Here is a 24,695-nt window from a genome sequence, read left to right on the forward strand (position 1 = left end):
CCTCAGGTGAGTTTTGATGATGCATAATGTTTTTTCTGTTTACATTTATTTTAACTCTGCTTGGAGCATAAACCCCACATTCAGTGCCTTGTGTCCTGGCTTAGTGCAGTGAAATGTTATCATTTGATAAAAAGTGCACTGCCTCAAAAACAAATACAAAAGCAATAAAAAAAAACGAGGCTGTAAATCTTGGTGCATTTCCCAACTGATAGCCACAATATAATATAGCCATAACATGCTCAATAAAACCAGATAACTTAGATTTACCTGTGATTCCTTGTGCTCTGCCTCCTCTTAGCCCCCAGTCTCTAGCTGCATGTAACATCTGATTTCTGATGTGGGTGCTTGAAGAGCATCACACTGAGGGTTGAACACACTGGGTTTAACTGACAAGCTCACACCCATCTAGCCTCCAAGATGACGTCTTATTCCTATTACTGCACCGGCTGGTTACTTGGCAGCCTCCCATCCTGAATTTCACCTGCAGACACAGATTGCAAAGCCACAATCCCAGGACCCAGTTTTGAAAAAAAGAAGAAGAAAGAAATAGCTTGAACAAACACCTTCGAAATTATTGTCTTGACATATGCAGATTTTAAAAAAGGAAAACTTGACTATGAATCCAACCCCTCAAGCCTCACCTGCCTCTTTCTGTAACAGTTGTGTTAAGGTAAATCCCCTCTCTAAAGGATTACATTAAGATTCTTACAGTAGCACAAAGTCACATGAAGTGATAATGTGAAGCCAACTAGACACAAGCGCTCTAGTATTGTTTCATGCCAACTAAACTACTAATTGCTCTGAAAAGCATGCATATGTGAGGGCCTATGCCAAACATGACATGACGTGGACAGTAGATGTTATGCATACTGTATGACCTTTAGGGTGAATTATAAGATGCTTTATCAGTGGTGTGTAAACAATATTATTTGAGGAAAAAATATGAATCTACATGTATAACTACCACCACCACTTCCACCAGAGCCCTTGCAGAATCCCAGTCTGCAGAGTGTGGGAATTAACTCTTTCTTATTCAGTGTGAAGAGGACATAGCCTATGCACACAGTACATCTGTAATGGTCCACCTTAAGATGGGCGAGAGGCAGTTTGTTGTGGAGCGAACAGGGGGAGGCCCTCAGTAGCACATGCCTGGCTCTTTAAGGCAGACTGGGGAAGTTAGGTCCTGTTAAAGGTACATGCATTCAAATGTGTACCAGGCATCATCAGAACATCCTGAGGAGCATTTAAACAGTGCTTCAGTTCATACATATACATGTGCCAATTTTAAATGACTGAACCTGGAGTTTGGTACCCAGAACCCAGTATTGCAGAGTCAAGAGTAACATGAGCAGGTGGCCTGACAACATAAGGTCCATTTACTAGCTTTTTCAAGAGCTTTCAACCACATCTCATATATATCTTGGGACCTATAGAGAGCACCGTGAGGAGAATTAACAACTAAATTCAGCAATAAAATGAAATACACTTGACATGAGGTTTTTTTTTGTTTTTGTTTTTTAAAGAATAGCCTATAATTATTGTGTTGCATTCAGAATTAATCTATAAATCAATGTGATTGCTTACATTTGAGTATATATTTTCCACTTCTGTTATTTCCCCTGTCTGATTTTCAGTGCCAGACAATAAAGAAAATAGCTGATAAATAATATTGTGTGTACAGATAAATCCTGCAGTATTCTTCTGGAGGATTTTTCCTAGACAAATTACCGTGCCTGCATGTCTTATGTGAATCTCATTTCACAGTTTTAGAGAGCCCACACAGCGCTGCAGTTCTCAGTGTCAGGATGGCAACTCTTTTGAACAGGACACCGCGGCAGGCCGTCGCCTGACAGAGCAGTCTGGAGAGGAGCCGCGTTGTTTTCGGGGCCTATACTTCCGTCATTTTATATCGCACTGGATAAACACAGTGGAGGGGGTTTTCTGCATGTAGCCGTCTGCTGCAGGCTGTAGTAATACCGATCGCGATTCAATTGGATAAATAAATCAGTGTTTTGCTGGAGCTGGGAAACTTATTTCACACCGAAGCCTGCCTGGATCTCACCCTGAAATAAGCAGACGTCAGACGTCGCCTGCTCGTGGCTGCTGTTAATTTTTTATCGCAATCTAATCACAGCATTGTTTGCGGGATTACACTGCCGCTACATGCACTATGTAGCCAAGTGAATGGCATGCTGGTGGTAGCTGTTAGACGTTTATCGGCTTTTTAGTTTTAAACACCGTGCCTTGGCGGAAAGGAGAGGATTTCGTTTTATTTAAGGTAGCATGACAGGATCCAGAGCCATCGAGCTAGCTAGCTAGCATTAGCACAGCGATTAGCTAGTGTCATGTTATTGTAATGGGTGGACTACTGCTTTGATGTTTGTTATCCTGTGGGCAAAATATGTAACTTAAATGCATAATTTACAGTAGCAATCACATCGGTACTCGACGGGGTTGAATACAGTCAGCGGTTGCTAGCCAGCTAACTATCCATATGGGCTGTGGCAACACAGTGCCTTGCTAATTGTGCGAAGCTAGCATGCTAACCACGTAGACACTATTATTAGACAGTCACTACATAAAGTCAGGCAAACACATAGTTACTTATCTTGAGAAACATTTCATCAAAATTGTCTTTCATAGCATAACAGTTTAGACTCAGCTGTGAGCTATATCTGACTAATGTTCAAGTTAGTAGAAAAGGTTGATTGAAGCGTAGCAGTCATTGTATTACGAGCCAACATGCACTTTGTCCCGTGTGCTTACTGTGTTATTCCAACGTCCGTCTACTTAACTAGCAACGGTTTTAAATGACATTAGCTCACTATGTCGTGCTTATACAGTTCAATGCAAATAAACCACTGCCCAGTTTTCATTAGAATATCCATGATAGTTGCCAGTGCTTTCAGTACACCCCATAGTTAATGTGAGATGTTTAAGGACTTGCTTAGATGTTTGAAAATGTATTCTCGTCTTTCCAGGTCAACTGACGATGAATGAGCAGGAGAGTGGGGTGGTCTCCTTTGATGAGTATGTGCGGCAGAAGGCCCGCACTGTGCCTCAGCACAGGATGAAGGAGTTCCTGGAGTCTCTTGCCAAGGGCCCAGAGGTGCTGCAGGAGTTCAGCCAGCAGGGAGGGGCGGCCACCACCACAGCCATGGTGTACCAGCAGCAGGGCTCCAACTGCATCTACACAGACAGCACTGAGGTGGCCGGCTCTCTCCTGGAGCTGGCTTGTCCGGTAAGAGCAGTCCTCTTTTTTTAGTTATGAATGTTCAGTGACAATTTAGCTAGTTTTTCAATGCGGTGCAGTCTGCTGCGCTTCATGTGTGACATGTTTTATGGGCAGGTACAGGTGACGTCGGCAGACATTTCACCGCATCTGTCGGTGCATCAAGAGTCTGAACAGCAACTTCAAGTGCAGGTTAGTGCATACGTCAATGTCAGCTTCTTGTACTATGACATACCGTGTTAAAATTGCAGGAGACAGATCTGGCTGGTCTGGTCCAGAAACACTGTCATTACTCACCGTCAAGAGGAAAACAAATGAGACGGCAATGTGGTGTTTGAGTGACTGAGTTAAATGGTTTCAGTTGTTAAATAGCTTTGCTCTGTCAGCTATGATACTTGCATCCACTTGCCGTCGAGAAAGAGGTGAGGAATTGTTTACAAATCCAATTCAAAATGCCAGATTTTTCTCACTTGTAAATCTTGCCATCCTACTGTGCATATGTTCATAGTGCAAGTAAGATATTCTAGTGCTGATGCCTTCAGGTAACTCTAAATCCACTGTTTTAATAGTGATTCTAATACCAATAGTGTGCATTCTTTCCTTATTAATCCATTCAGTAACACATTCATTCAATCCTATATGAATTTCCCTGTGGTCATTACCCTCCCTGTGCCATACTGGTTGTTAGGAGAGATGGCCATGGCTACACATTAAAGCTGGATCATTCATTCACCCTCTCTCTCCTGCTGCACTTGTGTCCTCAAATGTATTAATATGACTAAAGCCCATTATGGAAAATTCCATGACAGGCAAGTTCTCTACAGTGGATTTTCACTTCAACAACAAAAGATCCAGTTCTGTAACAAATGTAACCTCCTCTGCGGAGAAGATACGGTTTGTTTGGCACATTTCCTTGATTCACTGTGGCGTGTAAACTGTTTGCGCTGCTCTGTATTTACTTTTCATTCTCTCCCTCTGTGCCAGGTTCAGATTCAGGAGCAGCAGGGCCAGGCAGTCGGCCAGGTTCTTCAGGTGGCCTCCCCCTCTCAGCAGGACCTGCAGGGAATCTCAGCAGCTCAGCTTGTCCAGCAGGGAGAGCTAACAGAGGAGCAGCAGCAGCAGGTACAGGATTTATTTAAGCAGTTACACATATCGAGTGCATCCATGTGATGCGTTGTTGCTGGTTTGTGACTCTGTCAGCTGTGTTCCACAGATTCAAGCACAGTTGGTTGCAGCTGTAGCTGGAGGACAGCAAATCCAGTTGTCAAGTGGCCAACAAATCCAGTTACAAGGAACACAGCATATTCAGTTGCCAGGGGGCCAGCAGATTCAACTTCAGGCTGGCCAGCAGATTCAGCTACAGGGTGGCCAGCAGATTCAACTACAGGGTGGCCAGCAGATTCAATTACAGGGTGGCCAGCAGATTCAACTACAGAGTGGCCAGCAGATTCAACTACAGGGTAGCCAGCAGATTCAGCTACAGGGTGGCCAACAAATTCAGCTGCAAGGTGGGCAACAGATCCAGATCCAGACCATAGAGGCGATGTCTCCTTCGCACCAACAAGACTCTCTGAAGGAGGCAGAGAGGAGGTCCGCTGTCTCTACTGTCGTCCAACCAGCCAAGAAGCGTAAGGTGGATGTCCCTCTAGCTGTGTCGTATGCCGTTACACCGGGCCAGCAGGTGGCCACTGTTCTTGCCATCCCTCAAGGGCAGCAGCAAAGCTACGTGTCCCTACGACCAGATTTGCTCACTGTCGACAGCGCTCAGCTGTACAGCACTACAGGAACAATCACAGGTCCCACAGGTGAGACCTGGACCATCCCTGTGTACTCCACTCCACAGCAGCAGGGTGTAACTCACATTGCCATACCACAGGAGTCATACAACACAGTGCAAGTTACCACCACCAATGGTAAGGACAAAATGTCCCCCAGCACCTCCTCAACTTCTGCGGATGTGCAGTCAGCCTCCGCTGGGACACAGGAAGAAATAGTACAAACCCTGTTCCCAGCCCAGTTTATGAACGGGAACATTCACATCCCTGTGGCAGTGCAGACTGTAGGAGGGACTTACAACACTACACAGTCGGTACACATATGGGACCCAAATCAACAGCAAGGCCATGGTGAAGAGGAACAGCAGCTCCATCTGCAGGTTCGAACAGACTTTTTCCTTACAGCCGTACTGAAGAGCCAAATCAGTATAGGTGGGACTAAATTTATCCTGTGCTCAATAAATACATTTTTTTTCATTAATCTTAAAATGAATCTTAATGCTGTGATAAGAATAACAAAATGTGGCATACATGAAAGAAATACTAAGAACAATAGACAATAATTGCAGGTATTGTACCTGCAATCTACCAGTTTTTGCCAAATCTACCAAACAAGCTGCTGATAGTGTTTGAAACCTTGCAAAACCATCTTGGTGTTAGACAAATTTTACAAAATCCCCAGTTCTGTTCTGTTTTTTCTGGTCATGAAGAATCACATGTGAATCATTACTTCTCAATTATACAATTATCAGCATGTGACGATTAATATGTGTTTTGTGCTCGCGGCCCTCTTTCCCAGAAAGCATTCACTGTGACATTTTTATTTTGGTCTTGTGCAGGGTCACACAGAGACGGAGGCTCATGCTGAACCACCCACAGAGATTCTGGTTCCTGTCTGTCTAAAGCCCGAGGAAGGCCTGGAGGTCTGGCGCCTTTGGGCCAAGCGAAAAAACGAGGAGCTGAACAAGCAAGAAAAGACAACACTTGCACCTATTGGCCGTAAGTCAAGTAACAACACACGCTGATGTGCCACATTTGTCAAACAACACTGATATCTATCATCATGTGTACCTACTTAAACCACTGGAAGCTATAAAAGTGAAGTTTTGTTCTGATTGCTGATGTGATGTTAGCTCTTCATGTAGTACCACTGAATAACTTTTACTCTGCTTTGAACGGATAAATAAGTAAACGTGACAGCACTAATAAAAACTTGACCTCTGCTCATCTCTCTCTGGCTGTGTCCAGGTCGTCAGCCCCTGCGTTTTCAAGAAGACTTGGTGTCCAGCGCCGTAGCTGAGCTAAACTTAGGCCTTTCCCTGATGACGCAGGAGGCACGAGGATCAGACGAAGAACAATTTACATCTGATGTTCTATATTATGTTTTCTTGTGTATACAAAAGGTTAGTATCCCCATGCTTTAATTGTGTTTCATGTCAAAAGGCTGTCTGAGCTACTTAAAACATTAACCTTTGCATTTTGTCTTATAGTATCTCTTCGAAAATGGACGCGTGGATGATATTTTCTCTGATCCATATTACACACGTTTTTGTGAGTGTTTACACAAAATCCTGGACGGTTGGAAACCCAGTGTCCATCCTTTAGGTAAGCGAGAGTTAGTGTTCATTTTGTTAACGAAAACTACAAAATATGTTTTTATCATCAACTTTTATGAGAACTTTTATGGCTTATGAGAAACAAACAAGGTGATGTGTGGACCCATTTTTGTTACATTGAAGCTGAGAAAAAAACAAAAGCATGGCTTGATCAGAAGGGAGGTGGTGTGGCCATAAAATAGCTGGTAAGAATACCACAAACCTGAAGAGACACATTTAAGTTAACCACAGTCAAAATAAGGTAGTTTAGTGAAACGTCAGGTTTTTGTTCTGTTTTGCTTTTAAACTACGTCAAGCCAACCAGAAAGGCGCTGGTGTTACATTATGTAGGCTGTGCTGGTGAGACTAGATTGAGTCAAATCTTCAATATAATCCAAGGACTAAATAAAACTTTAATATCAACAGTCACTAAAACTAGACTAAAATAGAGTGGAGGATGAGGTGGACCCATTGTGGTTACAAATGAACAAGGTCATTCGACACAGGACCAAGACTAAATGAAAATAGCTGACAAAATGAACATTAGAGAGAATTAACATTAGCAGTTAAACTGTTGCATGGAAAGAATAACTTGTGTGTTTTTGTCTTAGGTTATATCATTCCAAGTCACGTGACGGAGGAGATGCTGTGGGAGTGTAAACAGCTTGGTGCACATTCACCAGCCACATTGCTCACAACTCTAATGTATTTCAACACTAAGTGAGTAACTGCGTCAGCACTGAATGACCTGAATCTGTTCTGTTTAATCACACAAGACGTGTATTTATAGATATGTTTTAAATATATCTTTGTCACAGGCATTTCCGCCTGATGACACCTGAACAGCACCTGAAAGTAGCTTTCACCAAGGTCCTAAGAAACACGAGGAAGAACCCCGCTAATGCCAAGGACAAAGCAACCAGTATCCGCCTTCTCAAAGGACAAGGTCCACACAGCGTGGGACAGAAAGGTGCTCAACACAGTTAGCCTCACGCTCAAGCCTTGCTATGAATCACAGCCTTTGACAGCACAAATTGCCATGCTGACTTGCTGCGTGACGTGTGTTTCAGGAACAGATGAAATGTATGAAGAGCAGGTGGAGGATCCTGAAAATCCTCTTCGCTGCCCCATCAAACTTTATGACTTTTACCTCTTCAAATGGTGAGTGACACTCCATCACACAAATCCTGTGTAACTGGACAATTCTTAAGCACATGCCCACAAAAAAAAAACCTAAATCCCTTTCTTCTCCAGCCCTCAAAGCGTTAAGGGACGCAATGACGCATACTACATGACTCCAGAGCCCGTCGTTGCGCCCAACAGCCCGATGTGGTACTCATCTCAGCCCCTCACGAGTCAGCAGGTGGAGCACATGCTGGCCCGCATCATTGTGGTCCGAGAGATCCAGGAGATCATCAGTGCCGGTCCAGACAACTTGAGCTAAACTGGGAGGACTGGCTGGACTCATGGGAACTAGCTCTCCAGTCACTGACTGTTGACTATGCAGTATCCATCCTGACTCTGTAAACCTCAACGACCATCTCAAATCAAATGGAACAGCTTCTGAAACAATCATCTGTATCATCTGTTTGCTGTCATCTGTATAATGACAGCAAAGATGTTTTTTCTCCTCTTACATTTTCTGTTTTCTGCTGATGCGGTGGACTGTTCTTTCTCTTGACTACCTTTGTAAGCCATGGCCTCTGTAACCTTTGAAAGGGCAAGTAAGGGAGCTTTAGTCTCACCACTGCGGGACTGTGATTGACCTCCTGGGCTGCTGCCCTCTGAGCTCACAAGAGGTGGTAAATGTTCCTGCCTGTAAGTCAGTCTTAGTATGATATGAGGATATTTAACCCTTCACCAGTTAACCTCAGACCTTTAACCACGTCTTACTTCTCTTCAAAGTCCCACTATGATACATCTTACTGGACAATTACAGGGACCACTACCCACAGCTTTTTTTTGTACACCAACTGCATTTTGGATCACGTATGGATATATTTCAAAGCTGAAGAACTTGTGCCTGTTTTTTCAAAGCGACGTTATAATTTATGCTTGTGGATCATTGAGTGAGCTGAACCTCAGATATTCACAAGGTTAAGTGCTATATTGTAGTCATTCAGGAGATTGGAAACATTGTTCTCAGGTCAAAGCTAGTGATTGAAACACCCATCAAGGAGATTTGCCAACTTATTCCTGTATGTATAGTAGGTTATTAAACAGGATGTGCAGATAGAAGCATCTTTGTTTAGCTAACGCAGTGTTAATCCTTGTATCAAAAGTCATGTCAAACAACTCAGAAATGAAAAGTATTTAGTGCTGCGTTGTCTGTGGAAATGTTGACATTTGAAATAAGGATTAGTTGTGGGCCTTTTTCAGCGCAACTTGTCACACCAACAGCATCCATAGCCTAGCGGTGCCTCCCTTGAGACGATGTGTACATTTGGAGATAGACAAAGACAGTTGTGATACAGTTCTGCTTCATTTGTTTATTACTAAAATGAGTGTAAAGCACTGTACAGTCATGTTCCACACGGCCTCTTCTGTGTTTGATCATTTTACTGAAGCTCACAATCATCCAGCCTGATATAATTTAATAGAAATGGTGCACATGACACATTGTTGGATCACAGAGAATTTAACAAAAAAAAGTGGATTACTTAGAGTCCTCTTTATCAGGAAGACTTAACTGCAGTCGAGTCAGTGTTTGCGTGAAGTACTTAGGCAGAGGGCAGGACACGTCGATGTCAGCGTGACTGGTTCCCGTTAGCGTCAGCTGTCGAGCGAGCAAATGAAGAGGGACGTACCGGATCTTGCTCTGTTCCAGTCCAAGCTTTCCCAGCACACGTTCCGGTAATTTCTGCACCAAAATGAACACGTTTGTGGTTTTTATAAAAGGTAACACATACTTTGTGACAGAAAAGCGCACCTCCTCAACTGTCAAATGGGCGTGTCTTATACAAATGGAGGTGATGGATCATCATTGCTGCACAGGTGGCCAGCAGGCTGGATATTTAACAGGCGTACACTCAATACCTGTAGCTCTACACCTTAACGACAAAACAGACCTTAACACTGATCTGTAGAAGCCCTTTTTGTGCATTCTTTACCATCAAGCAGCTGTACTTTAAATAAAACAAATCTCGGTTTTATTAGGCAATATTTTTTTCAGGGATGGTTCAAGGAAGTGCAGGGATGAACACAAGCACAGCATCAGGATCCACCAATCAAAGCTCAGTTTGCCCTCCTATGATCAAAAAGCATCTAATAATATGCCACTCTTTCTTGCTTAAGGGACATTGGGGGGACATAACATGCTTGTTAGTGTTATGAGGCTGATGTTCTACTGGCATTCATTACTTGGAAATGGTGTGGAACATTAGTGTCATGCTACTCAATATGCATATTTCAGTAAAGCATGAGTAGCATGCCGTTAGTGCCGCTCCCTTCTTCATGTACCACTTTTTAAAACGTTAAAAAAAATTGTGGACATGCTTTACCTGAGGTGCCAGTTTGTTCCAGTGGGAATATTTGTGGTCACCAAGAATGGGGCACGACAGAGCAAACGCCATGTGAACCCTCATCTGGTGCTTCACTCCTGTGAACACAAGAAAGCAGACAAGTAGAAAATGTGTCCAGTCGTCTTAAAAAAAATAGAGAGAGAGAGAGAGAGAGAGAGAGAGAGAGAGAGAGAGAGAGAGAGAGAGAGAGAGAGAGAGAGAGAGAGAGAGAGAAAAAAGAAACAGGCTTCTCACCAGTAACAGGCTGCAGCTCCACAAGGCTGCAACCACCGCTGCTGTCTAAGACTCTGTACTTGGTCACTGCGGGATGGGCGTGCCGATGGGCGCGGACTTTGGTCATACCATCGCCTGCATCATTCATTTTGAACAGAGGATTTAGAGCCATCTGAAATTTAAAAAAAAAAAAAGCTTGAGACTGGAGAAACTACAACAACAAAATTAATCACTGACTGGTTATTTACTTGAAGAGCTGAAAAGAAATACGTTCATATAATTTAAATATAAATCTGCATTTGTAAAGTTCAAAGCAGAGCAGGTTTTCTATTGATACTGATGACAGCAGAGGAAGAGACACCTTGTAGTGTGGCTGAGAGCCTGTGACCTCCCTCTCTATGATGGGAATATCAATCACTCCTTCAGACGGCACAGGGACACCGACTGTGACGACCCTGAGGAAGAAAAGTGAATACATTGAGGACATGTTAACTGCAGGAGCACAATCCATCACTCCTTTTTTTTTCCAACCCATACTCTACTAACCCATACTGTACCTTACCAATACTTTCTCTGCACTTGGTTATTTCTGTGAAGATTGAGTATGTGCTCCACTACTTCCTCTCTCCTGGCCAGCAGGAAAGCGCCTGTTATTTCCTTTTCTAATCCCAGACAGGGGAGCAGCTGAGACTCAGACTTGACCTTCATCCCAGCCATTAATTTGGAGAGAACAGGAAGCACGGAGGAGATGGACATGGCCCCAGAGTCACCTGAGAGACAAGGACAACAAATGTTCATGTACTCACTTATCCCAAGTCTACAATGTACGCAGTCACCACAACGGGAATAGAGCCCTACCACTGTATCAGCAATTCATCAGATGTGCAAAAAGAAATTAAGAAACTACCATACATTATTTTTTCTAACAATATCTCACACGACTCTTTAAATCTGGAGCACAGACTTTCTCTTAGCATGCTGGCACCTGCTGCTTCACCTTGGACTGGGACACCGTAAGGTTTGTTGAGGACAACTACATCTTTGTCCTGGTACAGTATGCTTCTGTGGAGGTGTTTGGCCAGCACGTTAGGGTGGACATTTTGAAGCTGCAGACTGAACCGTTTCAGATCCGCCACCCTTTTCTGCTGAGCGGACAACGGAGGCTTTTCCGCCGGTGGTTTCGTCTTCTCCCGCTGGATCTTACGGGCCAGGTCTATCGCTCTCAGCCTGGGTCTCTCTCCCGTTTCCGGAGCGTGTTTTTCGGTGGTGGCCTGGGTCCGGCTGAGGGACGGTGCTGTCCCCGAGCACCTGCGGCAGTTTGTCCCTGGTTTGATCCGAAGAAGGACGGTGTTCAGTCCGGACATCCAGTCACCGCAGGTTATTCTTCTACAGCTGTTCATTATGGGGTGTGTTGAGTTGACATTAGCTTGTTATGAACACATGCGTGTTCCCCATTCAACTATATCCGGGTTGCACCTTTCAGAATAAAAGCGTGCAAACTTTATTTTCCATACAAATAATAGGCAAAAAATATTATATAGTTTCATAATTTAATAGTTAATTTTGGGGGGGTTGTGAACCTAGGTCCATGCAGTCAGACAAGGGGTATGTCTAGACTCGTGGCAGTTATAAACTGAATTAAATATTACAGAAATATTGGCTGAACTTTTTGCTCACATAACAATTTAGTCGCGCCGAGCCACTGAAAAAACACGCTTTCACCAAAAAGTATAAACCAAATGGTGTCAGATAAGAATTTGTCTGACCTTCAAATCATGCTGTACATCAAAAACAGTGGATGAAACATGCAGGAAGAACTTCCTGTGATGGTGTGTCGTAATTTCCTTTTTCTGAGGCTAGGTATGTTCGATCTTAACTCCGCCACTGCCCGGTCCGCTGAAGCCATTGAATGTAAATACGAATTGAAAGCACCGCCTACCTGGTAGACAAACGAAAAAAAACGAGTGTATCGCCGTCACTTTAATGTCGACCTGTGTTTGCATGCCGTAAATAAACCCCAGCTTTAGGTGTTATTGTTGTTTTTCTGAAAATGCATTTATCGACACGAGTCATAAATGAAACTGCTCATGAATTGCTCGACGAAATGTTTCGCAGGCTTCATTAAACCGGATACAGGGAGCTGATGAGGAGGGCAACCTTTTAGCTTTACGTTGTATATATTTTTGTATGAAAAACAATTCGCTGCGGACATGAAGATCACAGACAGCGTGCTACGAAGCTTCAGGGTTGCCAGAACATATCAGCAAAATTCCCAGAAAGTCAACTGTGTGGACTTCAGCCCAAATGGTGAAAATGCAGTATCAAGCAGCGACGACGACTGCATTGTGCTCTATGACATCCTGGAGGGAAAGTAAGTGTAACACTGAAAACAAGTAATTACTCTGCAATTAACTTTATGACCTAATTCAAACCCATAGATATGCAAATAATCATGTCTAAACTGTGTAAATACCTTTACATGATTTGATCCATATGGGAAACTGTGGACCTTGGCAGTCTAGCATGTTCACTGTGGCTCATCAGAAGATCAAGTGATTGACAGGTTGAAGTATTATGTCCTTTCTTAGACCTAAAGGGAGCCTGTACAGCAAGAAGTATGGCGTAGACCTCATCCGCTACACACATGGAGACACACAGACAGTGGTCTACAGCTCCAACAAGCTGGATGGTAATAACTCAGCACAGATGGTCGGCTGTCACCAAAAAACCCCAAACATGATATAATTTAAATACATGTGTCTTAAACAGTTTTTGAAAGGAAGGTATCGTTTTTTTGTGTCTTTTAGATACCATCCGATACCTGTCCCTCGCTGACAACAAGTACATCAGGTATTTCCCAGGTCACACTGCGAGGTGAGTAAAAGCTCCCGATGCACTGGATATAAACCTGAAAGTGGACTTTTTCCACTCAAGAAGCTACAGTGAGAACAGAATTCACTCAGCCCTAGTCAGGTGCTCGCTGGATGGAAGCACTTCAAGTCTCTCTGTCCTTTAATCTGATCAAACGAGGAAGCCGCAACTTGCTTTTTAGTAGGTTGAAAATGGTCATACAAAAGTACATTTTTACAATTTCTTCATCTTTAGAATCTATACCTTATCTTATCCTGATATGCTTCTGAATAACATGAGAATGATTACGTTCACTTTTACGCTCAATTATTTACAAGTAAACGGAGAACGCCGTCTTAAAATGTGTTTCTTAACAGCATAACAACTGAATATTTAATCAATCAATCAATCAATCAATATTCCTTTATTAGCCCGGAAGGGGAAATTCCAATTTACAGCAGCATCAATAAAGTGGATAGAGTATTGAACAAGTGCAATGCAAATTTACCTCTTTTCACATCAGAGCGTCTCTTTTTGTCTGATCTGCTCTATTCTTGTCTTCTTCCTGACTTAATCCTCACTGGTTAAAGTTAATTTTTTTCTTGTGTGATTTTTATTTTTTCAGAGTTATTGCTCTCTCCATGTCACCAGTGGATGATACGTTTATCTCCGGCTCGTTGGATAAGACGATCCGGATCTGGGACCTGCGCTCTCCAGATTGTCAGGTGAGTAGTCTGTGAACCGGCTGAAAAGTGACACTTCCTCTTGTATCTGTAGGCAGATACTCAAATGTGTAATTATAGCTGCTGCTGCTACAATTGTTAGCACTTTAGATCAGGACTTTCCACATTACTGCACGTCAGGGTATCAGTAGTTACCAATACTCTTTTTAATACGCATTTGTCCTGTGGCCACCGGGGGTCCACAGACCTGCTTTAGGTGCTACACTTAGATCTTCCTCTCAGATGTAAAACTGGACCAGCACACAGTAGCTAAAAGACAGTACTATAAAATATTATGGTATAGACAAGGACTGAATGGAAGGAGAGAGTTTAATATGAACAATGCTTGACATAAACAGTTCTTAACTGGGAAGGCTGAAATATTGTGGTAAAGTCCAGACTTCCTGTTGCAGCTTCTCATTCTTATGCTTTGGGTTTATTTGTGTTGCAGGGTTTGACTAATCCTCTGGGGAAACCAGTATGTTCCTTTGACCCTGACGGGTTGATATTTGCTGCAGGCGTGGAATCACAAGCCATCAAATTATATGACCTTCGTGCTTTTGACAAGGTAAAATGCAAATGAATATGTTCGTAGTTTGCTTGAGTAGGCTTGTATGCATCGGGGAGTAGACCTTCATACTCTTGCTTCACAGTTTTCGCTGTTTTCTCTGTTACCCTGTCTTAACAATGTATTTAATCTTTCTGTGAAAAGGGTCCCTTTGCCTCTTTTGAGACAATGTTTAGTCGTGTCTGTGACTGGACTGGACTCAAGTTCAGTAACGACGGGAAACAGATTCTCATATCCACCAATGGAGGGATGATTCGCATCCTGAATGCTTTCAATGGATCTGTGATGCACACTTTTTCTGTAAGAGATGCACACATTACCAAAACACCCCTGAAGCACATCTCTTTGTATATTAGTACGATTGCTTTTGAGTAGCTGAGGGTGTTTCCTGTTTTTGCTCATTTCTAAGGGCTACAACAACAGTAAAGGAATCTCCCTGGAGGCCTGCTTCACGCCCGACTCGCAGTTTGTCATGATCGGTGAGTGTAACCACCTTTATTTTATATTTTGGTGTCCTCCTGTAAGATCTGTGTTGAAATGTGTCTTGTTGTGCAGGCTCAGAGGACGGCAGAGTCCATGTTTGGAGCACTGAGAGTGGGATGAAGGTGGCTGTGCTGGATGGGAAACATCCAGGACCCATCAACACTCTGCAGTTTAACCCAAGATACCTGACCTTTGCTAGCGCCTGCACCAACATGGTGAGATCAGACATATCACATCAATATCTCATGTGGAGTAGCTGCTGCTGGACAAACTTAGTGCTCATTCGTAATTTCTTCTTCTCTCAACAGACATTTTGGCTCCCGTTTTTTGATGACTTGTAGCAGGACGTTACCAAAGTGAGTTCTTGTTGTAAAACACATCGCGCTCATGCTGTGATGTTGGACCTCATGGACGTGATATTTTATCTGAAAAAAAAAAAAAAAAAAGTTTTTTATACGCTTTATGTTAAATGTTTTACCTGCGGTATTTTTAAACTTTTAAAACGGTTCATGCAGCTGTGACACAATCCGACATACCTCCAGTTAAAATAATGTAAAAAGAAAAAAAAACACAATTCAGGTACATTATATTCTGTCAATATTTTTAGCCTCTATCTTGAAATTATCAGTATTTTTACAGTGCTTTTACACCTAACTTGTTTGGTTCAAGTTAAACAAACCCTGGTGGGTTTGTCCAGTTAGTGCAGTTCATTTGTGCTGGTTTGAAAACTGTCGACTGAATCATGGTGCGGACCAAACAACTGCACAAATACAGCTTGAAAAGGTGTTTCTCAGTCCACTTCCAAGTGGACTCTGGTGCCTAACACACCAACCAGTCATCATTTTCAATGATTAATAGGTCAAAAGCTGTTAACAGTGCTGTGCTTGTATCCTCCATCAGTTCATGTGTGTGACAGTGATCCCACAGTCCTGAATCATTACTGTACAAGACGCCTCCTTTTTGTCCTGTCTCTACCTGTCAGTCATTATTTATGACGTTCAGTCAGTTTGCAGTCTTGTAATGCTAATAATGCTTATAATCAGTTATTTCTCTGTGAGCTCTTTGTGACACCAAAGAAAATGAATATGCTCATCAGAAGAATTAGAGTGTTGCACAAACTTCTGTCAGTCACCAGAATTTGATTTCTACATGAGGGTCCTGATGATGCAGGGTGACAGTCGCCACCTGTCATTCTGTGTAACGTCATGTTAGCTTCATCTTGGTTTGGTTGTAAAAACTCAGTGGGAACAGGAACCAGGCGAGAAGTAAAATGTAACAGTGTTTGGTTTTTCTCTCGTGGTCTGGCTCAAATGAACCGATCTCACCCTTATCGTGTAAATATTTCATAATAAAATCTTGTAGATGAAAAGAAGAGCTGTTGTTTTGTTTTGTTTTGTTTTGTTTTGTTTTGTTTTGTTTTGTTTTGTTTTACCTTTTTTGATATCCTTGTCTTTCATCATGCATCAGATAAATCTTGATATGCATCACGAGGGCTTTAACTCATGCTTATTTCCATTATTGGTTAATCTGACAGTTGTTGTTTTTTTTTCTTATTCATGGTTTGCTCAATAAAATGCCAGAGCATGGTGAACAATGTGAATCTCAATTCCCTTAAACCTAAGAAACATTAAGTTTACTATCACATAAAACAAAGAAAAGCAGCAAATCTTCACGACTGAAAAGCTGTAACTTGGTAAAGATAAGTCCCTTTGCTTGAAAAATGACAAACAGTTAATCATCAAAATAGTTGGAGGTTAATTTTCTGTTGACTGACTAATGGATTGATTCATACTGTACCAACAAATGGGGCACATTCACTCAGAAATTTCACTTTTTCAGAATTTATAACAAAAAAAATCTACAAGTGCTTCGTTATATGAACAGGTGCAGCCGTAAACACAGTGAATAATACAGAGTCTTTATCGATGGGTCTTTTATAGATAATTGGAGGATTAGTGTATCAGTGGTTCTCACAATGACGCTGACATGAGCTCACTTAACAGAAGCCTCCACCGCAGCCTCCTCTACTTCAGGAAGACACACTTATGTGCACAAGAAAAAGAAAAAGCAGCCCGATTCATCAAAATTGATGAATGGGTGTTTTTCTTTTTTTTGTGCACATAAAGTGTGTCTTCCTGAAGTAGAGGAGGGGGGTGGGAGGCTTCTGTTAAATAATGTATACATGCTTGGGTTGTGTACTCACCACAGTGAATAATGGATGATCCCATCACAGGTAACCTCACAGGCACACACTTATCTTTCTCTCACCTACCTCAGTGTGTGCGTGCAGCAGAGATGTGTGGAAGACGAGACGGAGGAATGGGGGGTGATAGTTGAAGCATTTGGTACTCGCATCCTCATCAGCTTAACACTTTTTCACCCTCACTCAGTCCCCCCTACCATACATACTGTCCACACTGAGTTTGTTTTTGTGGCCAGTGATGGATCCATTAGTACTGTCTGACTGTACAGCAGCCCTCTCCTCCAGTGTACACACAAGGCATTTGGAGCTCGTCGCCTCACACTTTGGGATAAAAGGTGTTTATATCTTTCTGTAATAAACCTCACATTCTCAAGTTTCTATAGCATGCAGCCATACTTCCCCTATTCTTCCCTTTCCATTAACTATTAAGGGTAACTTTGCCGATGAAAATGCACAAAAGGTACTGACCACACATACATGACCCCCCCTCCTGCCTCCATTCTGTGTCCATTGAACAATGTTGAAATAAAGCGGTCAGATTCTTGCTTGGTGTCATGTTTCAGTGACCAGGTGGCTGGAATTTGAGATCATGCCTTAGCTGATCGGCCACTATAAGTGAATGAGTGATAAAATGTTGTTACATGTGGCGGCCTGACAGCATCTGAACTGCTGATGTCAAGGGTGCTGGATTTCTGCATAGCCTGGTTTCCTCCTCACACTCAGTCCAGTACAGTACAGTATGTGACCAGGGAGAGGCTCCCCTGCCGAGACTTTTAAAGTTGTGGTCATTGATACGCAAAGAGTTTTAGATCAGTGGTTAGGGTGGCATATCCACTGACAGGCACGTTATTACTCATCAGCCACAGTTCCGCAGATTGTATTTCAAGTGTTAGGAATCTCCCGAGTCACCTTCGAGGCGTTTATGTCACTGGTGCGCGTGGGTCCATCTGTCTGCCATCAGTGTAGAGGCAGCCTACCTGCGGAGCAAGAAGAGCGAGGACACAGAGACCTGGACCTGGTCCTTCTTGCTTAAGAGGAGTGTGAAGCGACTGCCAAAAGATGTCACATCAAACTGGAATTAATGGTAAGTTCATTTTTTACGGGAAAACTAAACTGTCTTAAGGCTGTTTTTGTGTGGTGCTCTAGCTGTCTCCAAATTCCAAATTCAGTTAGGCGTTTAAGTGTTTAATTTTACTTTACTTTAGCTTTTGAGCTGTTCATTCATGCAATACATCCTGACAATCTTACTGATAAAGTTTTCTGATATCCTCCAAAAAAAACCAAAAACTTTTAAGATCACCTCAAAGCGGTACCTCATGGATAGAAATAATCGTTTACTAAGCTTCATATGTATGAAATTGTAAGCTTGTATATGACTAATTCACAGTTAAAATGTCAGTCTGTGTTGTCACACCATTAATCATGATATTTAGCACCTACAGGCCTTTATGCAAAGTTTAAGAGCTGCATATGTGTGTTATGGCATTTGGTAATTGGAGCGTGGGGGGACGGGTTGGCAGAAGAGCACCTCTCTCACCTTTCTCACCTGGTCTTTCATCATTTATGAGGCAGCTGTGTTTGGTAACCATGGAGAGAGAGAAGGAGGGAGTGCATGAAATAGCTGAATCTAGTTTTCAGCACCAAACTACCATTCATGGGTCTGAAGGTTTGGGAAGAGTACAATTGTTTTACCTCGATGATTCAAACTCCTTAGTGGCTCCTTGGTGCATGTGTCCCCTGTCTGAGTAACTTTAGGTGATGGTGTGACAATCTGGCAGTGGATCAAATTTTCTCCCTGAAGTGGAGGCTCGGGTTCTTACCTACCCAACTCTGTCTCACTTGCTTTCAACCCCCCATCCTCAGTTTTGACTTGTCTGCCTTATATCTGGTTACTTCAGCAACATCTGAGCTGAGAGAGTTTCTGGCCCGAGCAAGGGGAGGTGCCATCAGAATAATGAAGATAGTCATCAGAAACGGTAAACATGAATTGTTTCTTGTATTTGGAGAGATTTGACACAAGAGAAGTTTTTTGTTCTAAGTCCTGAGTTGAGCTGATGCACGTTTTTGTCTGCAGAGGAGTTGGTGCTAGATTGGTACAGAGAGCCAGCACAGAGCTGGGACAAGGACTACGATCAGTTCCTGCTTCCTCTGCTCACGCCTCAGGAACCCTGCTACATCCTCTACCGCCTGGACTCCCAGAATGCACAGGGATACGAGTGGATCTTCATCGCCTGGTCACCTGACCAATCACCAGTATGTCTGGAGCGGCTGCGTCAGAGAGCCATAGTTTCAAGTATAGTTATGCAACGTCTGCAGCCTAAATTATTTTAAATGAAAATAGATGTCTAAACACATTGCCATGAACTAAGAGAAAAATATCAGCAGAAAAACTTTTTTAATTTTGTTTTTATTGGTGAGATCATTCACAGTTGTTTTTTTTTTTATGAAAACTAATGCAGTCAATTAAATTAAAATCATTTCAACTGCTGGAGACAAGAGGTGTTCGGTGACAAGTCCGTTCTCAGTGTGAGTGGACCCTAACCCAAACTCTAGAGACCATAATAACTGTTGTTCATGTTCATTACCTCCTCCTGTCTGTTGTGGCACCCATTAGGTGAGGCAGAAGATGGTGTATGCAGCCACTCGAGCCACACTGAAGAAGGAGTTTGGAGGAGGTCACATTAAAGATGAAGTGTTTGGCACAGTTGAGGTCAGTAAAATGGTTCCGGCCTAACGACTGATCGGTGAATCTTCCCCTGCTGGTGATTCAGTGCCCCCTCCGTGTGCGTGCTTTGCAGGACGACCTGTGCTTCCAGGGGTACCTGCGACACATGTCCTCCTGCTGCTCCCCGGCTCCCCTCACAGCAGCCGAGCAGGAATTACAACGAATTAAAGTCACAGAGGTGAAGTTCAACCAATGCAAACTGTCTGAATATGATATGAGCTGCTCCTGAATGTGTTATGTACGTTATGTGTGCTCACCTGGTTTGCTTCTACTTTGTCCCACGCAGGACAAAGTAGTATGGGTACGTAGATTTTCTTCCTAATACAAATTCAAGTGTGTGTGCTTGAGGAGGACAGGTTTTAAAATTGTCCCTTATGTCTGCAGGATGAACGTAGACGAATTGGGACTCCAACAGCACGAGCGAGGGTTTGTTACAATCTGTCTGGCATTTCATTTTCTGTTGTGTGTTGGGACGTATCAGCACTGAGATCTCTGTGTTTTTCTATGCTGCAGGTTACAATGGAGTTTGGCTTAGACAAAAGGGCACAGACTCTTCAAGGTCTTGCATTCCCATTACAGGAAGAGGCCAAACGAGCTCTGCAGCAACTCAAGCAGAGGCGCATCAACTACATACAGCTGGTGAGCCCAGACAGAGAAGCTTTATCACTAATTACATCATGTGCAACATGCAACACATTGCCTGTAAACAAAACAAGCTGTAAGGATCTATTCTTGAAACAAACTGTGTGTCAGTGTTTGCCAGTAAAATTGGCTGTGCATGACTTGACCCTGAACAAAGCTTGTTTGTGTATGTTATGCTGCAGAGGCTGGATGTAGAGAAAGAGACCATTGAGCTGGTTCACACCAAACCTACGGAGACCCAGGAGCTTCCATACAGGATCCCCACAGATTCACCCAGATACCACTTCTTCATCTTCAAACATTCCCACCAGGGCCAGCTGCAGGAGGCGCTGGGTCAGTACACACTCGCACTGTCATTGTATAATTTAGCTTTCTGTTTTCAAGAGACTGGAGGGAGCTCCATGTGTCCTACTATGCAAAACCTCCCATTGCATGACCTCCTTGTCAAGTGACTCGACGTGAAAGCTTAAGGCTGCACTTATCAGGATTTTTACGTATATTAACAATGCATCAAATGGCTCTGTGTAACATGAAAGGTGTCGCCCAACGTGAACCCAGAGAAATTCCTACTTGCACTTTTGCTTCAGCTTTATGGAGAGGTTTAATTCAATTCAATTCAATATGCCTTTATTCGTCCCGCGAGGGGAAATTCCAATTTCACAGCAGCATCAAAATGGATAGAATGTTAAAAGACAACAAGTGCGTGCAAGTTTAGCCTTTAGTTTAGCGCCATTCAGCACTTAGTTTTGGCCAAGTTTTACTGTTTCAGTTCACTCTCGCTGCTCATCAGCCTCATCACCAGCAGCAGCATGCATCTGTTTTCAGAGAAAAAGCTCTGATGGACCCGTTCTACACAACAGCACCAAACAGCAGACAAAGTCAGCATATAGCTGATGAACATAGTGGGTATTTAAAAAGCTAAAGAGCAAGATATTTCCCTCAGGTGTCGGTCGAGACCAAAACGGAGCTACAAAGGTAGTGAATATTACACTTACATTCATCAGGTGGCAAGGAACATGGCTCCAAATGAATGATAATGTTGCTTCATGTCTGCAGGGATGAGTAAATAGAAACTTACTTACAAGTTAACCATAATAGCTTTGTTACAGTAGGTGACAATATGTCAATTTTGTGCTTTTAGCTTGTTCCACTGCCCCCAAGTGGCTCAAAACGAATGAATTGCAGCTGTCAGAAACTACAAACTCATTGGCCTTTTCACAGTCACCACATGTGATTAATTAAATGTTACGACTGTTGACTAGCTTTAGTGTTAGCACCTGTACACTTGAGCACTGGATGTTCCAGTACTCTGTCCAGGCCTGCTGTCCAGCTCAGAGAAGGTGGGAGTGATTATGAGTTTTAGTATCTAATCCATTTCAGTGTCAAAGCTTAAAGAGCTTTAACTGCAGAGCTGGTACTTAGATCTGATTCAGTGCAAATGTCAGCCGCTTAAAGGCGTCGACTTCATTATCTCTTCCAGTGTTCATATATTCCATGCCAGGGTACACCTGCAGCATCAAAGAACGGATGTTGTATTCCAGCTGTAAGAACAGGCTACTGGACGAGGTGGAGAGAGACTACCAGCTGGAGGTCACCAAAAAGGTACAGCCCCCCCCCCCCCCCCACCACACACACACAAGGGCATGAGTGGCCATTAATCTGTGTGTTATTATTATTGTGTGTGTAGATGGAGATAGACAGCGGTGACGGCCTGACAGAAGACTTCCTGTACGAGGAGGTCCACCCAATGGAGCACACCTTAAAGCAGGCCTTTGCAAAGCCCCGCGGACCGGGAGGGAAGAGGGGCAACAAACGGCTCATCAAGGGTGCAGGGGAGAACGGGGACGAAAGCTAGACGTCATAGACACACACACACAGAGAAGGCATTATACACAAGCACACAAGCAAACAACACAATATCTATGATTTGACTTGTTATTTGACTGTTTAGCTTCTAGTCATTTCCTCTATCGACTTACAGACATAGATTTCACACTGAAAACAGGACAAAATAGATCCACCCTAAAGCAGAATTCATACATGTTTTCCATCAGTGAAAGATGTGAGCAAGAGCTCTGTTTGTAGAGTGAGTCTGACCGGGCACTCTGGCTGATATGTGCATGTTAAAGTGTCAGTATTTTGAGGTCTCATTGGAAGGTTTTGTTCCTCTTAAACCCTGCTAATCCATCAGTGTGTCAGTCATTACGAACAATGGTGCAGCCAGACTTTTTTTCAAACCCACAAAACTTTATGTTCAATTATCCAAAACTTTCCAAAGATACCAAACACACAAGGAAATGTGAATAAAATGATGCACAAAACATCTAGAATATTTCCATATCATGTAAAGGTGAAAGCCGCATAAACAGGGAGTGTTAGGTTTGAATATGTTTCTCTGTAAAGATGAATACAGCTTTAATAAAAACTTTGCTGATACACAATAAGTATGATACAGTCAGACAATGTGGATTATGATATTTGGGAAAAGTACAATAATTAGCTTTCTTGCTGAGTGTTAGATGAGAAGATTGCTGCCACTCTCGTGTCTGTACATTAAATAAGAAGCTATAGCCAGCAGCCAGTTAGCTTAGCTTAGCACAACGACCAGAAACAGGGGGAAACAACTAGCCTGGCTCTGTTCAAAGTACCTCTGACGCTCACTTTATATCTAATTTGTTTAATTTGTTCAAAATTCAAAGCATAAAAACAAGAGTTGCGGTGTTAAGAGTGCAGATATTGCACTACTTCAGATAAAAACTGGATGTTCAGGAGTTAAATTACTTTTTGTATATCACAGTCATATTAATTTACACTTGCCAATTGCCATCCAAGTTGAATGCAGTGTTTCCCATCTGATATGCCTTCTCTTGTCTCTGCTCTTAATTTTTTTCATCCCTCCACTAATATTTATTGAGCTCTTCACAATTATTGGGAAATAGCTATGAAATTTCTGCTTTAGGGTGGATTATCCTTTATATTGCCTAGGTATAGGCCTATGCTGTGCCCATGGTTCACTCGTAACCACATGCAAATTCATCCACATCACATTTACAGTTGCCTTTGCCTCCTTCAGTCGCCTGAGCAAGGTTTGACTGGACCCAGATGAAGGCTGTTGTTTTACATGGTCCTACAATAAAATATTTTCTTTATTTTCCACTGTTTGTCCCCTCATTCCTCTCTCTCTGACTCTGTGTGTGTGTGTGTGTGTGTGTGTGTGTGTGTGTGTGTGTGTGTGTGTGTGTGTGTGTGTGTGTGTGTGTGTGTGTGTGTGTGTGTGTGTGTGTGTGTGTGTGTGTGTGTGTGTGATATCCTATGTCCAGCAGGCTGGCAGCAGCAGGGATCACAGCTCAGCAGTAGAGGTCAATTTGTTGTGTGTGTGTTTCCAGGAAGGCTCTGTACTCAGAAGTCTTCGGCCATGCAGTTGTGCTGCTTTCATACCTCACAGGAAAGACGGTTGATGTGAACCTATTTTCTTGGAAACGCAGTTCAGAGCTGAGTGGCAGCTTTCAAGTGGTCATTATCTTTGTACATGGGAACTGGGGGTGGGTGATGATGAACCTTGACTTTGTGAAGACACACTGACTCCTGACACCAGCCAGTTCAGACAAATTCCAGGAAAACAAGTCAACCATTTGCACCACACAGGCAATTTTCTTCATGATAATATAGCAAGAACCACTGGCTGAACGGGTGTTGTTCAATGCATGATGACGAATCTGGAGAGAAAAAATTAGTAAGGGAATTTAACGAGTGCTTGGATGTTCATATATGAGTGTTTTACTGTACAATATGAAGCAAGTGATACTCACTGAGTCCGTGTGTGCACTGAAAGTAACCCATAGATGTAAAGTCAGAAATCAAGGCGCCAGGCTGAAACCATGCAAGCGTTACATAATAGGTTACAGACATGTAAAAGCGTCGTTTCTATTGCACGCAGATGCAGCATTAAAGACATTACTGGCAGCAGCAGCATGAAGTTAACGCCAACATTACCGGAAGTACTGCTGTAGTCCTTCAACTTAAAAGGTTGAGAACTGATCGTAGAGCAGGTGATGGCGGAAACAAAACAACAAATTATATTGGACACACTACAGGCAGACACTTGGGCCTACTATATCTGGAATATTAAATGAAAAAAACATTACATACTTCATATGACTAAATAC

At 42.8% G+C, this 24,695-nt stretch overlaps 4 protein-coding genes across 6 annotated transcripts; 3 read left to right on the forward strand and 1 right to left on the reverse strand.

Moving 5' to 3' along the window:
• The first annotated feature begins 1,780 nt into the window (after nucleotides 1-1,780).
• Nucleotides 1,781-9,121, forward strand: LOC139328728 (transcriptional regulator QRICH1-like). Of its 3 annotated transcripts, none has more exons than XM_070958699.1 (12): nucleotides 1,797-2,278; nucleotides 2,982-3,241; nucleotides 3,350-3,424; nucleotides 4,217-4,354; nucleotides 4,446-5,387; nucleotides 5,847-6,006; nucleotides 6,256-6,410; nucleotides 6,498-6,612; nucleotides 7,214-7,322; nucleotides 7,421-7,572; nucleotides 7,673-7,763; nucleotides 7,857-9,121. In XM_070958699.1, the coding sequence occupies exons 2-12, from the start codon at nucleotides 2,993-2,995 to the stop codon at nucleotides 8,044-8,046; spliced, it is 2,376 nt and encodes a 791-aa protein (XP_070814800.1). In that variant the 5' UTR covers nucleotides 1,797-2,278; nucleotides 2,982-2,992; the 3' UTR covers nucleotides 8,047-9,121. The 3 variants fall into 3 exon arrangements, with proteins under 3 accessions (XP_070814801.1, XP_070814800.1, XP_070814802.1); XM_070958701.1 differs by having other exon boundaries at nucleotides 3,356-3,424; XM_070958700.1 differs by having other exon boundaries at nucleotides 1,781-3,241.
• LOC139328729 (pseudouridylate synthase RPUSD4, mitochondrial-like) lies at nucleotides 9,070-11,831 on the reverse strand. The gene is made up of 6 exons (XM_070958702.1): nucleotides 11,334-11,831; nucleotides 10,899-11,106; nucleotides 10,698-10,791; nucleotides 10,358-10,508; nucleotides 10,103-10,200; nucleotides 9,070-9,462 (listed from the first exon to the last, which is right to left on the reverse strand). Exons 1-6 carry the CDS (start codon nucleotides 11,734-11,736, stop codon nucleotides 9,259-9,261), a joined length of 1,158 nt encoding a protein of 385 aa, XP_070814803.1. The 5' UTR covers nucleotides 11,737-11,831; the 3' UTR covers nucleotides 9,070-9,258.
• A 450-nt stretch (nucleotides 11,832-12,281) lies between these two features.
• On the forward strand, nucleotides 12,282-16,323 carry LOC139328757 (WD repeat-containing protein 82-like). The gene is made up of 9 exons (XM_070958753.1): nucleotides 12,282-12,707; nucleotides 12,925-13,025; nucleotides 13,144-13,210; nucleotides 13,812-13,911; nucleotides 14,360-14,476; nucleotides 14,621-14,776; nucleotides 14,886-14,955; nucleotides 15,032-15,174; nucleotides 15,268-16,323. Exons 1-9 carry the CDS (start codon nucleotides 12,547-12,549, stop codon nucleotides 15,298-15,300), a joined length of 948 nt encoding a protein of 315 aa, XP_070814854.1. The 5' UTR covers nucleotides 12,282-12,546; the 3' UTR covers nucleotides 15,301-16,323.
• Nucleotides 16,324-18,221: 1,898 nt separating this feature from the next.
• On the forward strand, nucleotides 18,222-23,175 carry LOC139328758 (twinfilin-2-like). The gene is made up of 9 exons (XM_070958754.1): nucleotides 18,222-18,246; nucleotides 19,061-19,138; nucleotides 19,237-19,415; nucleotides 19,777-19,872; nucleotides 19,961-20,065; nucleotides 20,401-20,526; nucleotides 20,712-20,862; nucleotides 22,010-22,131; nucleotides 22,217-23,175. The coding sequence occupies exons 1-9, from the start codon at nucleotides 18,222-18,224 to the stop codon at nucleotides 22,382-22,384; spliced, it is 1,050 nt and encodes a 349-aa protein (XP_070814855.1). The 3' UTR covers nucleotides 22,385-23,175.
• The last annotated feature ends 1,520 nt before the right edge of the window (nucleotides 23,176-24,695 follow it).

This window comes from Chaetodon trifascialis, chromosome 3 (genome assembly GCF_039877785.1).
Source record: "Chaetodon trifascialis isolate fChaTrf1 chromosome 3, fChaTrf1.hap1, whole genome shotgun sequence".
Classification (NCBI taxonomy): domain Eukaryota; kingdom Metazoa; phylum Chordata; class Actinopteri; order Chaetodontiformes; family Chaetodontidae; genus Chaetodon; species Chaetodon trifascialis.